General features: G+C 59.4%; 2 protein-coding genes across 13 annotated transcripts in view; both read right to left on the reverse strand.

Moving 5' to 3' along the window:
- Positions 1–577: 577 nt before the first annotated feature.
- LOC123607286 lies at positions 578–4,446 on the reverse strand. Its single transcript, XM_045496404.1, has 5 exons — positions 3,243–4,446; positions 2,588–2,674; positions 2,350–2,511; positions 1,221–1,288; positions 578–914 (listed from the first exon to the last, which is right to left on the reverse strand). Exons 1-5 carry the CDS (start codon positions 3,342–3,344, stop codon positions 578–580), a joined length of 756 nt encoding a protein of 251 aa, XP_045352360.1. The 5' UTR covers positions 3,345–4,446.
- A 102-nt stretch (positions 4,447–4,548) lies between these two features.
- LOC123606832 (kielin/chordin-like protein) overlaps positions 4,549–13,305 on the reverse strand; it is a 39,252-nt gene continuing 30,495 nt past the window's right edge. For 8 of the 12 annotated variants that reach the window (XM_045495573.1, XM_045495572.1, XM_045495576.1 and 5 more), the window contains 17 exons: positions 13,049–13,139; positions 12,834–12,916; positions 12,633–12,726; positions 11,490–11,663; positions 11,220–11,302; positions 10,515–10,635; positions 9,250–9,329; positions 8,951–9,050; positions 8,365–8,453; positions 7,916–8,018; positions 7,685–7,827; positions 7,176–7,348; positions 6,983–7,094; positions 6,795–6,896; positions 5,851–6,015; positions 5,116–5,422; positions 4,549–4,963 (listed from right to left, as the gene is read on the reverse strand). In XM_045495573.1, coding sequence (XP_045351529.1) covers positions 4,713–4,963; positions 5,116–5,422; positions 5,851–6,015; positions 6,795–6,896; positions 6,983–7,094; positions 7,176–7,348; positions 7,685–7,827; positions 7,916–8,018; positions 8,365–8,453; positions 8,951–9,050; positions 9,250–9,329; positions 10,515–10,635; positions 11,220–11,302; positions 11,490–11,663; positions 12,633–12,726; positions 12,834–12,916; positions 13,049–13,139 — 2,271 coding nt within the window. In that variant the 3' untranslated portion in view covers positions 4,549–4,712. The remainder of the gene's footprint in view (positions 4,964–5,115; positions 5,423–5,850; positions 6,016–6,794; positions 6,897–6,982; positions 7,095–7,175; positions 7,349–7,684; positions 7,828–7,915; positions 8,019–8,364; positions 8,454–8,950; positions 9,051–9,249; positions 9,330–10,514; positions 10,636–11,219; positions 11,303–11,489; positions 11,664–12,632; positions 12,727–12,833; positions 12,917–13,048; positions 13,140–13,305) is intronic. The other 4 variants (XM_045495579.1, XM_045495577.1, XM_045495581.1 and 1 more) reach the window with 4 other exon arrangements.

Raw genomic sequence — 13,305 nt, forward strand, 5'->3', positions numbered from 1 at the left:
AAGAATTTTTGAGCAAAGGAGTCTGTGACCAGGCTCCCAAGCCTGTAGAAATCATTGCCATGGACAGGGAACATAACCCCCAGAACCTGTCCGCTCACAGTTTGATTTGTTGTCTTACTTGACAGTTTATTTCTCTGGTTATAATGTTGTCATTGGTATCTCCGTTTCCCCAAGAGACCCTCTATTTGTAAAACTTTCCATCAGTCAGAAAAGCAAGCATTGGCACTTTGCTCTTCTCTCACGCGCACGACGGAACAATTAAAGGCTTATGGCTACACTAGGCTAATTTAACAAATAACTGGAGAGTCTGTTCCATTTAAATGAATAGGCCCAGGGTTCACAGCGTCCATCTCATAGAATTCGAACTGCCTGTTTACTGTCACGCTCTCGCTAGGCTGTGATCTCCTCAGTGACAGGGACCAAGCAATGGGGCCGAGTCTCTCTTGTGCTCTGTATGTTCTGGGTGTCTGATGCGAGGGTAGGACGCAGGGACAGGAGCTGCTGTTCTGTTCCCCCCTCCCTAGGCCGCCGTGAACAGTCCTTCCCAGCTCGCTCTGCACCCCCCCCCCCCCCCGCCTCAGTTTAGCTTCAGAATCCTCCTGGACCCTGTGCCTGGGACAGCTGCTACCAACCAGGTGGAACTAGGACATAAAATAAAACCTGCTTGTTGTCCCTGGGTGCTCCTGGCACCCAATATAAAGTATGAGACAAAGAATGAGTGAGGAGGGGACTGGAATCCTGGCACTTGGGATGAGGACTTCTCACCTCCTCCAGCTCTAGTCTGGCCACCCGGCCAAGGTGTCCACGTACCAGGTGTGGACTCGGCAGGCAGAGCAGGGCTCGCCCGCCTTGGGTCTCTGTGACTCGCAGCTTCACCCAGATCCAGGGCTGATGATGGGACTACCGCCAGCCCCCTGCGGGAGTACAGAGGCTGTTTCAGATACACCTCCCATGGCCCATGGGCTCTGGAAGGGGGAGGAAGCCTGTCTGCCACCCCAGTGCAGGGCAGCCTCTCCTAGCCCCTGCACCCACCACTGGATCCCAGCAGTTGGAACTCGGGGTCACCCTTTCCAGGGGCTGTGGGGGCCCCAGGATGAGCCTTGGGCACAAGAAAGAGATGCTAGGCAGGGCCGTGGAAGGAGACAGGAAAAAGGGTCCAGTGCTTGGCCCTGTTGTGTGGCAACACGAAACAAACAGGATTTCCCAAGAGAAAGACTCACCCCTCAGGAAGCTGATGGTTCTGGCTCAGGGAGTCCCCAGCCTGAGGCAATGGGCATGGCCTGGAACTCTGGAAAGTTTGGAGGGTGCCCTAGTCCACAGGGCATCATTCCCCAGTGTGGTAGGCAGCCTTTAAGGTGGCCCCCAATGATCCCTCCTCCTGGTATCCAAGCCCATGTATGACCCTGTCCTCTTCCCCTCCTTGTGAGGAAATGGAGCTCTCCTCCCCACTCCAGCCTTCAGATGAGACCGCAATCGTGACCAACAATGTCAGCTGGACACTTCCTTAGCAGTCACCATGAACACCCCCCCTTGCTACGGCTGAGGATGCCTTGGCTCTCAGAGATGGCCGTCAACTTGCCCAGAGTGCCTTGGACAACTGGTGACTGGGAATCAGACTAGGAGGCACGGTCCTAGTTCCCAGTCACCATAGCACCCTCTCTCCTAGACGGGTCAGCCCAGCCACCAGCCCTGAAGGGAAAGGTCCGTGCACCCCGGGCTAGGCATCAGTGCCTCTGCCCTCAGGAGCCATGCCAGGCTCGTGTTCCTCCCACGCGGCAGCCGTGTCTAAAGGCTTCTAGGGGTGCCTGGGTGGCTCAGTCAGTTGAGTGTCCAACTTCGACTCAGGTCATGATCTCACAGTTTGTGAGTTCAAGTCCCGCGTCAGGCTCTGTGCTGACAGCTCGGAGCCTGGAGCCTGCTTCAGAATCTGTGTCTCCCTCTCTCTCTGCCACTCCCCTACTCACAGTCTGTCTCTCTCTCTCAAAAATAAATAGACATTAAAAAAAAATTAAAAAAAAAGAAAGCTTCTAGATGTCACCATGCAGTTGATTTGACGCAGATAGTTGTTAATTGCAGCATGATAATAGCCTGTATGTAGTTAACAGGTCCTGGGTGCCACTAAACCCTTTCCATGGATGAGTTCACTGGTGCTCCCTCTGAGTAAGATCTACTATCGTCCCCATTTTGCAGCTAAGAAAACAGAGGCTTACGGTCCACGGGGAGCGTCAAAACAGAGACCCAACCCAGGTCCATATGTGCCCAAAGCCCACACCCCATTCACCTTCCTCCCCACCACAATCACCCTGATGTCACACTGACCCCCTTGCCTTCAGCCATGCCCCTGCTCACCCAGCTGTTCGGCTGCTCGGGGCCCCTACCCATCCTACCACGGGGCTTGCTGCGCTGGCTCCATGCACACTGGGTCCGGTCCCTCAGACCGCAGAACTGGGCCCGGGGGGGCCAGAAGAGGCCCAGCCCCGCCCCAGTCAGCAGCTCCAAGTCCCACAGGAGCTACAAAAAGACGCATTGCCAGAGCATGAAGGGGTGCCCACACTGCCCTCTGCCATGCCCCTCGGCCAGCCCCTACCTGTTCCTGGGCCCGCCGGCTCCGCTCCATCTCCAGCAACACAGTGGGCAGCTCCAGTCCCGAGGGACAGGCCCGACTCTCTTGCACCTGGGGGGACAAGATGGCATCAGGCCTCCACCGTGCCCTTTGGAGACAATGCCCCACCTCCCTCACCTGCTGCAGCGCAGCCTGGAGTGGGCCCAGGCCCGCAGGGCATCTAAAGAGGTGCTGGTACAGAGCTAAGGCCTGCTTTTGGCTACAAGGGAGCCCTCGGCCACCAGGGGCGGCTGCCTGTTCCATGGGGTTGGGGAGCCAGGGCAGACGTCCCCTCCCTCCTCTCCTCTGCTGCTGGAGCGTGGAGAAGGGAGGACCGGGAATGAGGAGGAGACAAAGGCTCCTGAGCTCAATAATGCAGGGACCTGACATCTGAGCCAGGGCCCGGACCCAGCCAAGTCTCACAGAGACTCTGGCCCGCCTCCGATATGGGTTTCCTGGCTGTGGGGGATGGCAGTGTGAGGGAGAGGTGTCTGCATATGCTCGTTTGCAATCCTGACCGGGTACGTGTTTTACGTATACATGTGAAGCTTGCAACTGCATTATATCCACACGTAATATGCCCAATACGAACAGCGGCTACCAACAGCTTACTATCTGCAGGAAACAAAATGCTACATACAAGTAATCCATCCTTGAAGCAACTCTGAGAAGTAGGTGCTATCGTTATCCCAATTTTACAGATTAGAAAACAGCCTAGACAGTAAACTGCCCTAGCTAACATGTGGCAACGTCCCCCTCATCTGGAGGCAAATGGCCGTGATAAACAGGCTTGGGGGAAACACGGTCCCAGGCGCAAGCAGCCACGGGCCGGGCGACGGTGAGCACTTCCCAAGGGCTTGTTCCAAGCTGTCCACGTGCAAAGTGCTGGCCACAGGTCACTCTGTTTACTCCTCACAACATGCGAGATGCATCAGGCGAGGACACGGTTTTACAGGTCATAACGAGGGGAGGTGCAAACACACGAGCTGGCCTGTGACGTTCACATGCTGTGCTGTCACGAGCAGCCTTGCGTGCCTGCTGCTTTGAAACGGCTCTGCGAGAGAAAGAGGCCACCTCTCTCCGGTGGGCCTCAGCAGAAGCGGGCTAAGCTCGCAGGGCAGGCCATCTCAGTTTAGCCCAACACTCTCTCTTCACTCCTGTTGAAAGATTAGGGACCTGGCAATGAGAATGGAGGACCCCCCCCACCCCGATCTTTTAGCCAAGGTTCCTAAAACACCAAGGTCACAGCCAAAAAAACTAGAGTTCTTTTTGAAGACAGACTTTTCAAGGAAATAGACTTTTTGTCTATTTCAAAACCCGTGCTCCTTCCCCTACAAGGATGTCTCCTGCTCACATGTCCGTCCAGGGTGGGTGTGGCTGTGAATGCACACATGGGCCCATGCATGTGCCGCACATGTTTATCTGGGTTTCTGAGGTGTGTGTGTGTGTGTGTGTGTGTGTGTGTGTGTGTGTGTGTGTGCACGTGTGTCCATATTTCATCACAGTCTGTTGTGTCTTCTGTTCCCCACCCCAGGCATGGGGTCCCTATGTCACCAGCTGTTAGAATAGCCCAGGAGGTGCCTAGCCTTTGGTATTCCCCAAATCAAGAGGAAAGGGAATGCCATGTGGGGAAACTGAGCCCCTTCTCCGTGCCCCTCAGCCTCCTAACAGGATTCCACATGGATCCACAGAGGTACCAATGTGGGGACCATGGGCTACGCTTGTGACATAGTGTGAGCACAGAGCTGGGACCAGGATACCTAGGTCCTCCTTCCATTGCAGGGTTTCCCAGGCAACACCAGGGTATGGTAAGTGCAAGAAGTGAAGGCTCAGCTCCCACAGCTGCCACCTCTCTGGTCCTGGGGACACTAACCGCTGCTGTACCCCATATTCCAAGCCCCCACCATCCCAGCACCAGGAGAAAAGACACATAGACACAAGTAAGCTGTAGGAGAGGCCCCAATTTTACTGCTTCTGATTGAACACGATGAGGTCTTTGTGGGACACAGGACCCCAGTGCCTGGGTGGGGCACTCTTTCCATGGCTCTGGCCAGGGTGGGAGCTGTTCTCGGAGGAGAGGCTTCTGACCTGATGAGTCCTGGTGTCCTGGCTACTGGCCAGGGCTGGGCGGAGGTCTGGGTGGCTGGTCCCCAGTGAGCTGGACTGGGGGGCAGGCCTCGGGTGAGATACAGTGGGCCTCGTGCTCCACCAGGCCCGCGGGGCACTGGCAGCCAGGAACGCAGGGCCTCACACAGTGGGCGGCCAGTTCCCCCAGGGGGATGTGCTGGTTGAAGCAGGTGCGGGGACAGGGCGGGCCACACTCATCGAACACGAAGCCGCGGTCCAGGGGACAGCCCACCACTGCAGGTGGAGTGGAAGGCAGGGTCACAGGGGCACCCCGGCAGCGCTCCAGGTGCCCTGCTCACCCCTGCGGTTCACCCTGTTCCTACCACATCCACACCTGAGCCCGTGCCACCCTCTTCCCCAACTCGCGCTGGGCATTTCCCCCTCACCGCAGAGCGTGGGGCCCCGCCAGGCAGGTGTCACCCCTGCCTGGCGACAGTGACTGGCATAGGCTTCCAGGGCATCACAGAGGCAGGCGTCAGCCAAAGAGCCGGGGCCACAAGCACATAGGTCATACACGCAGGCGGCAAAGAAGGGCTCTGGTGGCACCACAGAGTGGCAGCGACTGAACGGGGAGGACTTAAGCACACCACACCGGGCGTTGGCCTCACGCCTGGCACGGTAACCCGCTGCCCTGCACGGATCCACCTCGCGGCCCTTGGAACATGTCCGACTGGGTCCCGGCCCTTCTGGGACCTAGGTGGCAAGAGTGACCCTGATGTGACAGCATCCACTGGCGGCTGATCTCTGTGTGCTACGTGCTTCAAAAACACTTTCCACTAAATATTTTGGTTTAGCTCCAAAAATCTCCCTACAAGAATAGCAAAGGAAGCACCAGCTACTTTCTCCTTGTCCCCATTTTACAGCTGGACAAGCTAAGGCCCAGAGCAGGTTAAGTGACTCACCCAAGGTCACACAGCCAGTGAGTGGCAAGGCAGGGCTTGCAGATTCGGATGATGAGGCCTCATTCAACAGGCCACGCTGCCTCCCCCAGCACCACGACAGAAGCAAGAAGCCCCCAAATCACCCTGAAGCTGCAGAGCCCATCTCGTGCCCACCCCCCTTTCCATATAAGAGGGCTGCTCTATGATCACACTCAGCCACCCGGCTCCTGTGCCACTCACCTGCCAGCTATTCCCAAATGCAGCCTCTGTGGGCAGGAGCAACCCCTCAGGGCCCTGCAGATCATCCTGGGCAAAGCCATTGAAGTTCCCACACAGCCCACACATCTGGCCCCGGTAGGAGCTGGGCACGCTCACCTCCACCTGAGACTGCCCATCCCACAGCACCTGGGCAGAGAGGTTGGAATCGGGGAATGGGGAAAGGTAGGGACACCCAGAAGCCCAGGGTCCACCCTGGCCCCATGCACTGTCAGCACACTCCACGCTGTGGGGGAGGAGAATGGGCGGGTAGAGGTTCCCCGTGGAAAGGAGGCTGCCCTGGCCAAAGCCAAGTTGGCACGTGCTCTGTAAGTCCTGGGCACACACAGAAGACATGAAGAGCTGCCCACAGCTCCGGCAGGAGGGCACCTTCTCCCATCGGCAGCCCTGAACTGGGCCCCCTGGTGAAATGCTTCAGAGATTCACTTTCTCATGGGCATTAGGGCCTTAGAGAGGATGAAGCACAATTAGAGTCCAGATCAGAAGTATCGACGAGACTTGTTTCAGGAATTTACAAATTGTACTTCTTGCCGAAGGCAGGGAGAAATTTACTCTTCGACATGGGATTTGGAAGGAATTTCAGAAACCACGTAGACCTTAGTTGGCCTCCCCTGAATTGTTCCCCCTTTTTACCAATAAGAAAACAGGCCCAGAGAGGGTTGGTACTGGCCTAAGAGTCCCACTGCGTTGGTGACTGAATCAAGATTAGAAACCAGGCTCAGACCTCCCTTCCCTGCACCCAAGGTCTCCGGCCATGATTCCTTTCCTCCCCCTCAGAATCCAGCAGAACTTTCTGACCTCACTGGCCTGATTTGGCACGGGACCCAGCTGGTATTCCCACTCCCTCTACAGACAGAGGCCTGAACAGGTCCAAGGCTCCCACACCCCCACTGGCCCTTGCGCCGCACCTGGAGCCCGGGCTGGGCATGCAGGATCACGGTGCGTCTCCGTAACTCCACGTACAGCAGCGGCTCCTGCAGAAAGGGCAAGGCCACAGGGCGCCCGTCCACCTGGAGGAGGGAGGCAGGAGGAGGGCCGACGTCGGGACAGCGGAAAGCACGGGACCGACCATCCCTGGGTCCTCAGCTTTGCTCACCGTGACCTCTTTGCCCTGCAGCAGCCGCACCGCCACGTCCCCGAGCAGCACCGCCACTTCCTGGGTCCAGGCCACACCCCTCCGGCCCCGGTTATCGTTGGTCACGTGCACGCTGTGGCGTGAGAGGCCCAGGTGCAGTAGTCAGCAGGGACAGGTGTGGGGAGTTAGGGAGAAGGCAGAGGGGGTTGCGCACCTGAAGTCCCCTCCGCGGCAGTCCTTGGCCAGCACATAGCTGCAGCTGCCCTGGAAGTGCAGCAGGCGGCCGTCGAAAGTTCGGTAATGAGGGTCTCCGAAGGCCATGCAGGAGGCGGGTCGGGGCAGGCAGCGGGGGCAGCAGCTGCCGGGACTCAGGGCGGGGGCCTCGTCCTGGCCTCAGCCCCGGATCCCGTCAGACACTTCGCCCTCCCTGCGGTGCCCCTCGCAGAGCCTCCCCTGGGACCGAGGATCTCCCGGGAATCTCCCCGGCTCACCGCAAGCGGGCTCAGGGCACCGCCTTGTGGCCGCGCCTGGAACTGCACGGCCGCAGGGTCTCTCTCTCTCTCTCTCTCTCTCTCTCTCTCTCTCTCTCTCTCTCTCTCCCCGCCCCCCTCCCAACCGCCCCGCGGCCGCTACCCAAGCGCTGCCTCCTTCCTCCCGCCGGGTCTTACCAGGAAGGCCTTGCCACATGCCCACTCACCCCACCGCCCTAGACGCGGCACTCACGGGGCCACAGGAGAGCGGCGGGCAGCGCTGGCTCTGGCAGCGCACGGTGCCTGCCACGCAGGAGCAAGCGGTGCAAACGTCCACGGCCCAGCGCTCCCCGGAGGCCACCGCCCGGCCATCGTGCGCGCACGACTGGTCGGGGGCTGAGGGGACAGGAGCGGGGTAGGGTCAGCTGCCCGTCCCTCACACTGGGTCTCGCTCGTCCCCAACTCCCATCGTTCTGGCTGGCACCTTGGCATCGCTCACAGCAGCTGCCAGCCTCTCGCACCTTCGCCCAGCCCTGGGGGCAGGAGAGGGCGGGGCACTCCTCCAGGTGGCACTCCACGCGGCCCCGCTGAGGACAGATGTCATTGCTCTAGGGACTTCCTGCAGGGCCTGGGGTGCCTGGCCTCACACTTCTGGGAGCCTCTGGGTCACAGTCTGAGGCAGCAGCCCCTTCTCTCTGCCCCTGCCCTACAAGAACACCCATTTCATGTTCCAGCGGGGGATGAAATCCAGCCCTTAGTTCCTTGCCCCGCCGGCACAGGGATGCCACTGCCCGCTCTCACCCACAGGGAGCGCCTTTTACTAATTACCTCAAAGACCCCATATTCACTGGTCCAGTGTCCTGAGACTCCTCCCTTTATCCATCTGTAAGGTCCCCCGCCCCACCCTATACCTGCCCACCACCCCCAGCTCACATGGCAGGCGCAAGTAATGCAAGCGTTGCTAGGGTCCCGCCAGCTCTCTCCATCCGCCACTCTCCGGCCCTCGGCCTCCACCACGCATTCTGAGGAGGAAGAAGTGAGGAGGGGGGAGCATGGTCCTCCCAACTGCATCCTCCTCCCTGGAGCGCACCCTGAAGGCCCGCGCCATTCCGCTAGCACCCTGATGGTGCTGATTTCTGCAACCGGTATCCAGACGACCCACCAGATGGCAGGCCCCGCAACCAGTGCGAGGGAAGTGGAAAGGGTCCCGGAAGCCCAAAGAGTCACAGGCTGGAACCTTCCCATGGGCCAGCTGCCAGCTCAGTGCAATGCCTGTCCAATGGGCCTGGGGCCTCCGAGCCCAGTGACAAGCCCCAGGCCAGGCCTTGAGTATCCAGACTTCATCCTCTGCTTTCCTCTACCTTCTGCACCCCACTGAATGACCCTTCATTTCGACAAGAGAACGAAGCCCACATTTGAAGTACAGACCTCAGGTTGCCCCCTTAGCCTTTGGATGCCACCCTTCCTGTCTCCCCCCTGGGCTCGGGTTCACAGGATGCAGGTCAAGGCCGGCACTTACCTCGGCACTCGGGGCAGCAGCTCCCAGGGGGGGTGTGGCGCTCCGATGGGGGACAGCTGAGCTCAGGACAGGCCTGGTGAATGCAGAGCCATGTCAGGTCCTGTGGAAGGGCATGTGAATGCCATCAGTAGAGAAGAACAGGGAGGGAGTAGGCTGGAGGCCAGATATGATATTCAAGGTGTGCGGACGCGTGTCGGAGTGGGCGGGGAGCCTGGAGCGGCAGGAGAGGAGTTGTTGCCACAGTGCACAGAGGAGGAAGAAGAGAGAGCTCTGGGAATCCCCAGGGCGGGGGGGCTCACCTGGCACTGGCAGGTGTAGCAAGGGTCCGGCGGGGCCACCTCAGACCCCAGCAGGCCCTCTGTGCAGTTGCTCAGCGCCTCTGTGAAGACAAGAGTTCAGCGTCGGGGACGGAGAGGGGAAGCAGGGGGCAAAAGCCCACTTACCCGCTGTGTCCCCAGACTTCTCGGGCCTGGGACATACCCATATCCCCGGCACCTTGATTCCAAGAGGATGAGTCCTCCTTCCTCTTGGGTCCGCAAAGAAAAGTTGGGGCTTTTTATTTATTTTTTTTTTTTAATTTTTTTTTCAACGTTTATTTATTTTTGGGACAGAGAGAGACAGAGCATGAACGGGGGAGGGGCAGAGAGAGAGGGAGACACAGAATCGGAAACAGGCTCCAGGCTCTGAGCCATCAGCCCAGAGCCCGACGCGGGGCTCGAACTCACGGACCGTGAGATCGTGACCTGGCTGAAGTCGGACGCTTAACCGACTGCGCCACCCAGGCGCCCCAAGTTGGGGCTTTTTAAAAAGAACTTTGCAGACTACTAGGGTGGAGGGCCTGGGAGTGGACAAGGTGTGGCTTCCTTAGCCTAAGGTCACTAAGGACCCTCGGACTGCCGGCCTCGCCTGCTCCCTCTCCTATTTCCTTTTATATTACCTGGCTAAAACAGCACAAGGAAGCACAGAGAGCCAGGTAGGTACTCCAGGTTCTAATCCTGGCTCCAGCATTCAGTGCCTGGGCCATTTTGGACAGACTAATCAATCTCTCTGAACCTCAGTTTTTTCATCTGTAAAAGGGAATAATAACACTGCTCACTGGGTAAATGAGAATTAATGAGATAGTGTTTATTAAAAACACCAAGTACAGGGTACGGCATACAGTAGGTGCTTACTAAATGTTAGTCCTTTTCTCTTTTCCCTGAGGCACATGCTAACAAGTGTTGGTAAGAATACCTCCCCACTTCTGTAGCCCCTCTGGCGTCACATTACAGCCCTCAAGCCAGCAACCTGCAAAACCCCATCCCACAGCGCCACCTGCTGGGCAAGATGCTCCACACACTGCGCCTGGCTTCAGAGTCCAGGGATCCCTCCCTGCCAGCTTCCCCAGTCCCCCCTCTGGGGGTGGGGGAGAGGTGCAGGCCGCACCAGCCAGGGCTTCCTGAATAGTCCACTGGACTCAAAAAAGGGTGAGAGCCAGGGCTGTACAGGAGAGCGACTGACTTCCAGTGTCACTCTGGGGATGGCAGTCCTACCCTCTTGTCTACCCCCACATCCAGGGACTCACGGGCACAGGTGGGGCAGCAGTGCTGTGGCCCAGGGGGCAGGAGCTGGCTGGCGGGACAGCCCACCAGGCTGGGACACTGCCGCCGATGACACTGAAGGCTCGGGGGCCCCTCAGGCTGCAGCTACAAAAATGAGTGAGCAAAGGGGGTGGGTCCCGGGCCCTGAAAGCCAAGAGCCACCCTCTTTCCCTGGACCCCAAGCCCTTCCATCTGCCTGCTGCACCTCCTGCCGGGTGTACCCTGGGCAGGTGAAACTCCAGTCTGCAGAGACTCAACGTCTCCCCAGATCGCTCCTCACCCCATGCCCTAGTCCCAGGAGATGACGTCCCCTTCTCTTTCCAGTTACCCGGGCCTGAACCTTCTTATGAGTGTTAAGCCCCTGCACTCTCATGCCATTTCCTCCCCTCCCCTGCCAAATCCCTGGGCACAGGGCGTCATTCATCGGCTCACCATTACTTTCAAGTGTTATTCCCTAACAGGCCCCCCAACCACTTCCCAGGGGTCCCCCTACCTCCCAAACACACCCACCCTAAACTCCAGCCGGGAGGGCTGCCCACTGCCCCCACCCCGCTCAGCGCCTGTCCTGCGCCACGCTTCCTGGCCCCAGGGGGCACATTCCTATCTCTGACCTGCATACTGCTTGCTCCCCATGGTGTCCAGGCTGCCCCCTTTGTGGTGCCCAGCCCCTCGGCGTTGCCCTCACCCACCTCACAGATGCACACTTCACACGGGTCTGCCCCAGGCTGGAAGCTTTCCCCTGGCTCGTACTTCCGACCTTCATGTTCACAGTCTGGGGCAGAACAGGACCAGGGAGCCTTCAGGCTGGCAAGAATGCTAGGGGGTGCCCCCGGCTCCAGATTTTGGGGTGTGTGCAAGAGTGGGGGTCACTTCTCCTGGAGCAGCCTGTCTCTGCGGCCCAGTCCGGAGAGAAGTGCTGCCTCCCCGCCCTCCCTCACCCGGCCCCAGGCTCCCAGTACCAGAACATCGAGGGCAGCAGTCACTGAGCCCTCGGTGGGGCTGGGCACAGGAGCTGACACACTGGACGCGGGCACAGGTGACGACGCCCTCGTGACACATGCAGGAGGAGCAGGGGCTTTGGGGGTGCACCCAGCTACTGCCTTCCGGGTGCTCCTCCCCGTGAGCCAGGCAGCCTGTGTCCCAGGTGGGCAGGGACGAGCTCTGAGTCTTGGTTCTGCACGCGTGCCCCTGTCCCCCCACCCTGGGTGGCCAGCAGGGCGTGCGGGTGCCAGGAGGGGGATCTATAGGGATATGGTGGAAAGATGGCCTGGGGCAGTGCTCCTGCCTGTGGCGGACGGGAAAGACCCTGGGCTAGGGTCGGAACACCAGGTTCTTATCCCCTTCCGTGCCTGCTTGCTTGCTAGACCTTGTGCCAGGCAGCAGCCACTGTTGGTGGTAGCCCAGCACCTGGCATGCAACAGGCATGTAATAAATGCATGTGACATGAATGAAAGGCTCCATCACTAACCATGTGCCCCAGGTAACAATCTCTCCGAGCCTCAGTCTCCTCACCTGTTAAATGGGGATTTCATCTGTCCTGCCTACCTCAAGGGCGCGTGAGACGCTGTGACAGTTCTGTGGAAGCTACACCCTGCTGAGCAGCGTATGAGGGTGAGGGCCAGGAGGCAGCCTAAAACAGGCTCATATTCTAGAACCAGATGGCTTAGATGCACATCCTGACTGCCACCTACCAGCTGCGTGCCCATAGGCAAGCGATGTTATCTCTTTGTGCCTCAGTTTTCTCATCTGCGAAATGGGAGTGATAATAGTACCTATTTGACCGTGTGCGGATTAAGTGAGCTATGTGTCAAGTGCTGAGCTCAGAATGTGGCACACGGTACGATTATGATGATGACTAGTGTGGTCAGGAAGGTGTCAGTCTTGAGGGGGTGTGGTCTGGGCAGGCCAGGGGCACGGAGGGGTAGGAGGAACCAAAGACCTGCAGGGATGAGAGCTTCAGGGCCAAGGTGTGGGAGGGCCAGGTGGGTGGCCAGGGAGGGGGGGAAGGCCGGAGGAGAGCTAAGGAGAGGGAGGGGGGGCCGGTACGGGGCATCGGGCCCGGGGGCAGAGGCCAGGGGGCAGCCACGTGGGGCTGGGCATACCTCTGCAGCGAGGGCAGCAGCCCCCCTGCTCCGTGACCTGGAGTGGGCAGGACAGAGGGGGGCACTGCAGCCGAACACAGCTGACCTGGCCGGCCTGCAGGAGATGCAGGTTCAGGGACTTGCCCTCTAGGCCAGGCGCCCCAGAGGCATGGGAACCTAGCCCCGACGCCAACGCCCTCCCACCCCCCCCCCACACCATACCTGACAACGACACCACTCGCAGCTGCCTGGGGGCCCCTCAAACTCTGCCCCATCCTGGTGCTCCTGGCCCTGGGTGAGGCAGCCTGTGGGAAAGACCTTTCTTGGGTGGGGGGCTGTGCCACCTCGCCCTGTGCGACCTCGCTCAGGCCTGACAGAAAGAGGGGGCAGGGGTGGGGACGAGCATGGGGGGCTGGGGCACGCGGAAGGCAGCTCACTGTGGCAAACAGGGCAGAAGCAGGGTCCTGGAGAGGGGTGGGGGCAGAGGGCTGGAGGACATGGCTTCTTCTGGCAGCGCACGGAACCTTCCTGGGGGGAGAGAGGTCAGTTGCTACTTCCTGACTCCGTGTCATCACAACCTGAAACCAGGCTACACACTGCCCCCCACTGAGGCAGGATGCCCCCACTGAGCCTGCCGGGCTCAAACCTCCCTCCCTCGGCCCAGGAGACCAGAATCCAGTCCCCTCCCCTAGAT

Source organism: Leopardus geoffroyi, chromosome A2 (genome assembly GCF_018350155.1).
Source record: "Leopardus geoffroyi isolate Oge1 chromosome A2, O.geoffroyi_Oge1_pat1.0, whole genome shotgun sequence".
Lineage (NCBI taxonomy): Eukaryota > Metazoa > Chordata > Mammalia > Carnivora > Felidae > Leopardus > Leopardus geoffroyi.